This window comes from Equus caballus, chromosome 22 (assembly GCF_041296265.1).
Source record: "Equus caballus isolate H_3958 breed thoroughbred chromosome 22, TB-T2T, whole genome shotgun sequence".
Classification (NCBI taxonomy): Eukaryota; Metazoa; Chordata; class Mammalia; order Perissodactyla; family Equidae; genus Equus; species Equus caballus.
In genome coordinates this window covers 25,138,991-25,148,846 of record NC_091705.1, presented here as the reverse complement: position 1 = coordinate 25,148,846, position 9,856 = coordinate 25,138,991, and the positions used below count along the sequence as shown (strand labels likewise).

The window sequence follows — 9,856 nt, the reverse complement described above, 5'->3', positions numbered from 1 at the left end:
ACCCCCTCCAGTTTCTGAGGAACATATAGGGAAGGCATTGACGTCACCAACGCGGAAAACACTGTCTCCAAATGTGAGCGGCGTGTCCTTCCACGTTTCCTCACGCCCCACGACTCCTGCCCTGTTCAGGACAGTGGAACATGCAGCCCTGTGGCTTCAAGGAAGGGCAACTTTGGCAGAAGCAGAGAGAATGCTTTTGAATTTCCACAGCCCGGGTCTTTGACAAAATGGTAGTGACAGAGAGCAGATCAGTGGGTGGGGGAGGGTGTGACTATAAAAGGGCAGGAAGAGGGGGTTTTGGGGGTGATGGAGCTGTTCTATATCCTCATCATTATGGCAGCTACATAAACCCACACAAGAGTTAATATTCATAGAAATGTGCACCAGGAGAAAAAGCTAACTTTACAGTAGGCTAATTTTTAAAAAAATGTTTTTGTCTAGGTTTTTCAATTTCAAAACTCAGAGCATAGGCGACATCAAGGATAGCACACATACAGTGAATTGAAGCAAGGTTTCCTGTCCCCAAGACTAGAAAACTCCCCACGTTGGGTTGGTGGAGTGTGAGGATCCAAGAGAAAAGAAGAGAACATAGTTCTGGTGGGTTCTGGAAAGTGTCTCATGCCCTTGCGGCTCCCCAGGCAAAACTTGGCGTGGGAGGAGGGACACAGAAAACCTAAGTCAGTGGATTCAGGAACAGGAGGCATCTCTGCCCATGTTCCCTTGAAGAGCTAAGAGAGAGGATGAGACCTCAGGGAGAGAAGATTAACTGGACGGTCTAGAGGGGTCCAGGCAGAGGGGCTGGGCTGGCTCCCCTGGTCCTGCCCAAGGAATTAAGAAACAGTAGGAAAGTCAGGGTGTCTAACAAGGAAATGAGAAGTAAATGCTAAATCAGAGAGGCATCTGGACAGGAGGGAAGCACAGGGTCTCCTCCATCGGGGACCAGATGGCATGTGGATGTCTCTGTATTTCCAGTCAGAACAGGGACAGGGCAGCCTCCTTCAGATGCCTCAGCAGAAATGAAGTCTCTAGAACAAAAATAAAAGCCCAGGGCAAAATGGGGAAGTTTCTGTTACCCAGCAAAATGGCATTTGATATGATAACAAAACTGTAGATACATTAGAAGGAAAAACGTCTAGATCATGTGTTTATGGACAGGATTCCCACCAGCTCCCCCGACGTTATCCCCCACAGCCCTGTGAGGTAGATATCGCCCTCCTCTTTTACAGATGTGGAAACTGGAGCTCAAGACTTGGAGAGACTTGACTGGGTCACAGCATTTGAAGCAGGGCCATCTGTGCCCTAATCCGTCCCCTTTCTGCCAGAATAACAGAAGCCGCATCCTGGCTTCAAACCAGAGGCTGTAAGAGCCCAGTAACTGGCCGCACAGACTTAATCAGTCCCCTGACTTATCTGCCTCTGTTTCCCCAAAAGACAGTAGTAACTTGACCCCACCCATGAGAGTTGCGCCAAGATAAAAACTGGGACGTGTCAGAATTGCACCAAGATAACAAAAACTAGGACCCCTTTGAGGATGACTGACAGCATACAAGCTGTGGGAAGACTCTAGCGAGTGCTTGAATGGATAATGGAGTTCAAAGCCACCGCCCCAGCCCTTGGAGTCATTGGCCAGACTCTTTCAGGAAGTGGGAGGGCTTCCAGTGAAGACCTGGAGGGAGGGCAGCGTGGCCCACTGATTACAGGGATGTCAGACACGGAGGCAAATTTTGACTCCATCACTCACTTGCTGTGTGTCCCTGGGAGGTAGTCACCCTCTCTGAACCTTGGTTGCCTTATCTGATGATTGAGGGAAAACCATACCAAGCATTCCTGACAAGACAAGATTCAAATATGGAGAGCCCCCAGCACATAGTGGGTCCTCAAGAAATGTGCATTTCCACCTTCTCTCTCTGCTTTTGCTAATAAGGCATTAGGTTCAGCAGGGCAAGACATGTTCTTGACGCTCTAAGACCTTGATCTCTCCATTCCTCAGTATTTTCACCTGTAAAACAGATTCCAAGACCCAACTGGTGTGGACAAATGCTGTTACTTCCTGTGTGGAAGGGAAGAAGAAAGGGTAAAGGTAGAGACCAGGATGCACAGCATCCCTCAGGCCTGGGAAGCTGGAAAGACTTTTCCAGGATATAAAAGCGAAATTTCAGGAAAGTGTGAAATTCAAGGATGCAGCAAAGCAAAATGGTCAGTGAGTGTTCAGAAGGCATCTTTGTCCCTCAGCTCAGTGACTCAGAGAAAGGACCGGAGTGTAGATGCCTCGGCCCCATCCCACTGTACAACTCTGGATGTGTCAACTCACACCCTGAGCCTCAGTTTCCCCTTGTCAATGGGGGTCTTCATTCCCACCTCACACAAACTTACGAGGATTCATGAGATGCTGTATGTGAAAAGCAACGCCGGGCCTGGCATACAGCAAGAGCTCAGCAAGTGTCAGCTGTTGACACTGTTAGTATGGTTATTAGTATCCAGTGAGTTGAGTTCTGACTCTGCCACATCCTCCCTGTGTCTTTGGGCACTTGTCCCTGCTGTGCCTTAGTTTCCTCATCTGTGGAGGAGGAGCAGCAGCCCCTTCCTCCCAGCGTTCTGGTGAGGATGTATCACCCCCAGCATGGAACTGTCATGCAAGAGAGACTCAGATGTCCCAGAAGTAGGGAAATCAGAGACAGATGCTCTTTTTGACATTTTGACAATTTGGAGAGAAAGAATAGGACCAGGAATGGAAGAGCCTAGATATGAGCCCGAGATCCCTTCCTGGTTACAGTTGGCTGCCTCTCGCAGTGTTCCAAATTTGATCTTCCAGGCCACCTCAGAGCATGGGTCCCCAACCTGAGCCCCACTCATGGAACATGAAGTCTTGAGCAACAGCCCCTTCTCAAGTTGTTCTCTGTTTATCTTGCCGATCAAATGTCTTAACTGTCCCACCTACTTATGTGATTGGCAATTATTTAATTTAGAGAGCCCTGAAGGACTCCACCAGACTGCAGAATTCTGAATTATCTAGAAACCCTTCATCTGATCACACATTTCCTGATTCCCACACTATAAAAGAGGCTGCCTCCTCAGCAGAAGCGAACAGGAGAGGGAAGAGGAGACCAGGACAGCCGCCAGGACCTCTGAGAAGCCCAGGTGAGACCTGCCTGATCTGCTTCTGCTCCGCTGCCCATGGCGGCAGGGGTCCCAGGCTCCTCACTGTGGGCCGGGCCTTGGCTGACTGCAGTTAGGATCACTCACTGGGGGTCTTTCAAGAGAAACAGAGCTGGGCATTTTGGGGGGTGTGGGATCGTCATTCACTCTGCTTCCCTAAGAGACCGGAAACCTCAAAGTAGAAATGTTCAGCAGCAGGGAATTTGATGGTGATGGGGAGCTCATGGCTGCAGGGGACACTGCAGAAATTCCACGTTCGGGTTCTCTCATGTGTCTGCTCTTCATGCCCTAAATCAAAATCTCTACAGTAGGAGTTTTAGCTTGAGTTTGCACTTGTGGATTCAGATCAGGATCCACAAATCTAAAATAACCCAATTTTGTACATTCTGATGCATTTTTCTGGGACTAGGCTCCTTAGCTTTCATTAGATCCATAAAAGATCTATTTCCCAAAAGGGATTCAGAGGCCCCGATCCAAGTTACCTCCCCAGGCAAGCCACAACAGGCTCTTTCAATCCCAGCCGGCCACAACAAGGATGGTGCTTTGGAGAAATCAGCCAGTTGATGGAATTTTGTCCAAAACAGGTGTCTCCAAAGTGTAAGAATCAGTCCCAATTTTGGGCACCTTTGCTGGCTGTCAAATAGGCCCTTGAGAGGGTTGATGGCATCTGGGAGAGGATGGTGCAAAAGGCAGTCAGACGTCAGGGGTTGCCCCAGAAGTTTGTCCAGATCTGCTTGTGGGAGAAGAGAAAAGAGAAAGTGTAAGAAAGATAATGTGTGTGTGGAGTGTGTGTGTGTGGAAGGGGCTGAGGGGAGGGTTCAGAGACCTACCTCTGACCACAACTCTTCTATCAATTTGCTGTGTGACCTTGGGAAAGTCATTACCCCTCTCTGATTCCCTGGTTTTCCTGGTGCAACGAGGACTTTGGACGGCCACAGGATTTCCTGAGCGCTGGTCTGGATGAGATGGTGGCTATGAGGTGTGAACTCTGATATTCTGTGACTTGCAAGGACATCCACAAACCATTGAGGGCTGGACCCAGACCGAAGGATGTAATGGGGATAGTGGCAAAGCAGTTAGTTCCTCAGCCACATCTGTGTTTAACTTTTCATTGACTTTGTCTAATTCAAACCACTGTGAGCAAGCTCAATTGGAGAGTCAATCTGATGGTCACTTAGTTTAAACAGAGGCTTCTGGGTCAAACAGATCTGGCTCTAAATCCCATCTCCATTGTGTACCTGTGACCTTGGGGGAGGTTACCTAAGCTCACTAGGCCCCCATTTTTTCACCTGTGCAATGCGAGTGATGAGTGCCCACGTCTTAGGGTGTGGTTGGGATGACATCGGTTACTGAGTGTGCAGTGCTCACCCTGAGGCCTGGCTCGGAGGAAATGGGGAGTGGTGTTAGCTATGGATCTTCTCTCCCTGGTGTTCTGGGGGAGGGCGCAGGTGGATCAATTCCTCTCTGGTATCTGTGTCATGCTGGACTGGTTGCTCTGTTCTCAGATAGGAAGAGAGAAGATGTTTCGAATTGGGGCCCTCATTGTCTTCTGTGGGCTCCTGGCCCAGACCACAGCCCTGCTGGAAGCCATGCCCTCGCCCCTGGACCCAACTCTGCCCTCGTCTATGATTCCGGACGTGGAAGTGAGTATCCCAGATGTTCCCGGAAGCTTGAGCAGTGGTAAGTGAGAGTCTGTGACTTCCTGTTTCAGCTGTGTGTGTGTTCAGCTGTCCAGTGGAGGGAGGGGGGCAGGGATGAATGGGGGAGTGGGGCTAAGGATTTGGAATTGTCCGATCTGACCCCGGAGGACCCCTATACCCCTTTCCAGCTCTCAGCCATGGCTTGCTCTCTGAGGGTCTGTTGGGCAGTCTCGAAAATCTTCCACTCTCGGATGCTCTGAAGGCTGAAGGAGTCACTTCCAGAAGCCTGTTTAGGGGCCTGCTTGGGAAAATGGTTTCAGCAATGCCTTTCCTGAACATCATTGAGTGAGTAGCCCTGAAATAGGGCCTTGTCCCCAGCAGAAAACCCCCAGTGGAGATCTGACAGCCCACCCAGTTGTCCTGAAGGAGGGCGGGGGTGGTCTGAACATGAGCCCAGGACTCAGTCTGAGACCCTTCTCACAGTCTGGTAGAGAATAACAGCCCTCTTGAACCAGTAATTGCCCCCAGTCCTGAAGCATGTCCTGAGTCCCCAGTATCATCTATAATCCTCCCAACAGCCCTTTGAGGTTGATTTGATAAACCCCAGTTTACAGATGGAAAAACTGAGGCACAGAAAGGAGCCTGTTCTCACACAACTTGACTGATGTGGAGTAAGGGACCTGACTCCAATTTACTCAAGTCCAGGTCAAGGCTTTTTCCATCACACATGATAATCTTGTGCTCCTCGCCTGTGGAATCCCTTAGAACATACGTGGCCTTCGATATAAGCAAGAAAGTGTAAGCTTCTCTCCTCAATTATATCGTCAATGTGATGTCCATGCAATAATCTAACACAGTGTTTCCCACGAGACACCTGAGAGGTCTCCATGCGAGGAGCAATAATGGAAAGCTTGATGCCAGGGAGCTGGAGAAGTCTGAGTCCTTCAGAGGGCTGGATCAAAGCCATTTCCAAGATTCCTTCCCACTCAGGTGCTTGCTCCTGACTTGAAGAGAGACAGATAGCCTCGAGTTTGATTTCTAAATTCACCATGTACTTGCTGGGTGACCTGGGACAAGGCACTCAGTCTCTCTGTGCTTGGTTTCTCCATCTGTAAAAAGAAGATTATGGTGCCCACAGAAAGAAACTGTTGGGGGGACTGGAGGGAATGTAAATCTCATGGCACAGTGGCCGGCCCAGAGAAGAGGCTTACTTCCATCCTCTCTCCATTCTCTCTGACTTCCTGCTCAATCTCCATGAGAAACATGGCTGATTGACCTGCCATTGAAGGTCATGGCAGGATGAGTGACTCCTAACGGTAAATGTTTATGAAAGACCTACTCCAGTTGCCCGTATATCATCCACTCATCCACTTACCCATCTGTCCATCCATTCACCATCATTCCTTACATCTAACCACTTACTTTTCCATGCACCCACCCACGTATCCATCTACCCACCTGTTCATCAATCCACAAAGTCAACCAACGTGGAGTAGACCCTTTCTTTGTAAGTCTCTAAGTTGGCATACAGGATACAAATATAACCCAAACACAGTTTCTATCCTGGAATAGCTCGTGGACTTGAGATGAGGAGAGGGCCATGTGTGTGTCGGGATCTGACTCAGTGCATAGGTTGAGAAAGACTGATGTACGACTCAAAACCCATCTGGCTTTTGCTGCAAGACACCCCTTCTGGGTAGCTCCACCTCTGGGGTGGGTAAAGTTTGGTTAAATGTGTTTCTAGCTTTTGGGCTGGAGGACCTAATGTTTCTTCCTCCAATGTTGCTCCCTGGGCAGTGTGAAGGTCACTAATCCCCAGATGCTGGATCTTGGCCTTGTGAAGAGCCGTGATGCCCGTGGTCTCTATGTCATCATTCCTCTGGGCATGACCCTCAATGTGAATGTGTGAGTGGGCTCCAAGACAGGATCAGAAGATGATTCACCAAAGGAGACTCTGATGACCATGGGGAACCAAAAAGGGGGCGTTGAAGTTTAACAGACATGAGTCTCCAACTTCAGCTCTTTTGCTCCTATACTGAGTGACCTTGGGTCACTTGGGAAACTCAATTAACCTCTTTGAGCCTTGGCTTCCCCTACTGGGAAATGAGAGGAGTACAGATGTGGGCTATGTGGAGTGAGGTGAGGGTGGCATTCTTAGCAAGAAGAAAAAGCCTCCTCTGCCTTGGAACGTGGTAGCAGACTGTCTCCTCTGCAGGCCCCTGGTTGGAAGTCTGTTAAAGCTGGTTGCAAAGCTAAATGTCACCGCACAACTCTTACCTTTGAAAGATGACGAGTACAACTTCTACATGGTCCTTGGCAGCTGCACTCACTCCCCTGGCAGCCTGCACATCATCTTGCTTGAAAGGTGAGGCCAGAGAGGTGGCTTCTGCTGCCCAGAGACAATAGGATGGGATGACGGATGGATGGCTGAGAAGATGGAACAATGGGAAAATGGATGAGTGAGAGGATGGAAGAGTGGGAAGATGGATAGGAGGGAGGGAAGATGGATGGATGGGAGGATAGAGGGGTAGATGAGAAGGTAAGCGGATGGGTAAATAGTCACTTATCCCTTCTGAGGCTGGATTGACTAATTTTATGCTGGTTTAGGCAACAAGAAATCTGAGTTCAAGTTCCAGCTACCAGAGGGGCATGGAGAGAGGTGGAGGGCTTCCTGTGTGAACTTGGACACTGCTTCTCAACTTGAGTCTCAGCTTCCTCAGATAACAGTAATATGGAGCTACATCGGGGTTGCTGACAGAATGCACTAAGATAATCGGTTTGAATGTGCTTTGTCCCAGTAAGGGGTAAAATAGCTCTGGAGCTTAACTGGGTTACGGATTTCAGTAATTGTCACAAGGGACACTGAGTCTGGCACAATATGGAGGAGTCGTTCTCATCATGGCTCACATTTATTGGACACATATACTGTGCTTCACATGTATCATCTCGTTGAATCCTCATGACAACTGCATACTATTCACTGTTCAACCATCTATAGATTCTACAAAGTCTCATTGCACACCTACTGTGTACTGGAACTATGTGTTTATTCTACACACACCTACTGTGCACACTGCTGTGTAGGGTGTCACTCCCTTTGGATAGGCCCCTTGGTGTTTGCTGGCATGTGGGTGTGGATGGACATGGCCCATTCTCAGTTTCTTGGTGCTGAGACTGCCATGGGCACAGTGGCCCTTCTGAAGGCTTCTCCATACCAACCCCACGCCTCTGCATCACCCCATGGCTTTTTCCTTTCAGATGGGTCCCCGTCCCCTTTCGTTGCCTCTCCGAAAGATTCGGCAAGATCCTTCCTGGGCTGGTGCAGGACAAGGTAAGTGGGTAGAAGTGGGGGCTCCTGATCCTTGGCTCTTAGAGCTTATCAGGCTGAAAGAGGCCCCTGGGGTGAGCTTTTTGAGTCCCTCAGCTTGATAAGTAAATTCCTTCCACCAGTCTATCTCTCTATTCACCCATCTGTGCGTGTTTCTTCTTCCCATCTTTCAAAATACATTGGTTTGTGCCTGCTCTGGACCAGGCCCTGTGCTGGTCCAACTACAAGTCAACAGGACTGGCCTCTGCCCTGAGAAGCTCCCAGCACAGCCCGCTATGGCACAGACGAGCACTCTTCCAGCCCATACTTGGGTGCCTCCTATAACCAGAAACTCACCCCTCCCAGAGCAGTCCACCCTGTTTAGAAACAGATGTCATGTCACAGAGTGAACAATGGCTCCTTGTGTGATGGCACTTCACACACAAGCCTTCAGTCTCTCCTCTGCCCAGTGTGGATGTGGGATTGCTGAGAATCAAACACTCTCAGACACAGAGAAATGATAGAAAATCTCCCCAGATAATCCATCCTTGGGATGCTGCTGCTTCCAGGATCCACCTACAGTGCCACTTTGCCTAACTCTCCTCTCTTCCCCTGGGTCAGCTGTGCCTTAGGCTCACAGGGGCTCTCAGCAGCATGGAACTCACCCTGGTCGAGGCCACTGTGGGTAAGCCCCGGCTCCCCCTCTGCAGGAGCAGTGATTTCCCCTGAGGAGATCTGTCCCTGCACACCATAGGATGCTAGCTCCCTCCAGCCTCAACTCTCCCCAGTTTGAGTTATTTTGTGCCTTGATTTATCCATATGTGTTGAGGTATAGACCCTGTCTCCCCCATCATCCCTGACACTGAGAACAGCTGGGCTGGTTGGTGGAGGAGGCGAGGCCCCCCTGCGTGGGCTTGGACGGATCGCCAGAGTCCCCATTTCCTGGCCCCAGGCCTCAGGGGCATGTGAGGTAACCCAGGACTCCTTCACACTGAGATCATCACTCTGGTCTATGGTGGTGGTGGTTTTTTAATTTTCCAGACTTGATTATCTATGGGCAGGATTTTGCCTTGAATGCGTAGGCTTCCAGGAAGGGACCGGCCTCTGCTGACCTGGTGAGTGTTGTACCCCACTCCCCAGGATTTGGGAGCTGGCTCCCAGTAGGGGGCAGCAGGGACTTTGGGACAGTGACATCCAAAGAAAGAGACAAAGAGCCACATAGAGAGAGACAGAGATGCACAGAGACCTCCACAGAAATGCTGACAGAGATGGAGAGACACAGGTGGCACTGCATCATAGCTACAAAGAGAAACACAGATGGTCATGGATACTCACAGACACATACACACATGCCTAAACACGTGGTCACTCAGACCTATAGAAATCTATGCAGACATATAGAGGCACACTCTCACACCAGCATGCTCACACACATGTGCACACATTTGCAGACTCACGACGTGCAAGTACTCATGGATACACAGACAAACACTGAATCAAATACATGCACAAGAAGCCCTCTACTCCAGGCCTGGACTACCCTTGTGACTGAGACAAGATCCCTATCCCCAGGGTCTTAGCCTCCTCCCCTGCATCTGGAGGGTGGGTTTGATGATGGGCCAATGCCGACAATAGCCAGTAACCTTGAGTTTCCAATCTGATTGGGGTCTTCTCCCAACAGAACCATTTCCTGCTGTTCAATCCACTCCCTGCCCAGCTTATGAGGGCTCACAAAAGGATGTCCCATGTTCTG

General features: G+C 49.8%; 1 protein-coding gene across 1 annotated transcript; it reads left to right on the top strand.

Moving 5' to 3' along the window:
* Positions 1 to 4,676: 4,676 nt before the first annotated feature.
* Positions 4,677 to 8,139, top strand: LOC100068982 (BPI fold-containing family A member 1-like). Its single transcript, XM_023625935.2, has 5 exons — positions 4,677 to 4,836; positions 4,985 to 5,141; positions 6,594 to 6,701; positions 7,012 to 7,161; positions 8,055 to 8,139. Exons 1-5 carry the CDS (start codon positions 4,677 to 4,679, stop codon positions 8,137 to 8,139), a joined length of 660 nt encoding a protein of 219 aa, XP_023481703.2.
* The last annotated feature ends 1,717 nt before the right edge of the window (positions 8,140 to 9,856 follow it).

Excerpts from the sequence above, each read along its gene's own strand:
- LOC100068982 (XM_023625935.2), top strand. The coding sequence starts at position 4,677 with ATGTTTCGAATTGGGGCCCTCATTGTCTTCTGTGGGCTCCTGGCCCAG. Across the intron at positions 5,142-6,593 it reads CCTTTCCTGAACATCATTGA|TGTGAAGGTCACTAATCCCC; the intron begins GTGAGTAGCCCT and ends CTCCCTGGGCAG. Across the intron at positions 7,162-8,054 it reads CACATCATCTTGCTTGAAAG|ATGGGTCCCCGTCCCCTTTC; the intron begins GTGAGGCCAGAG and ends TTTTCCTTTCAG.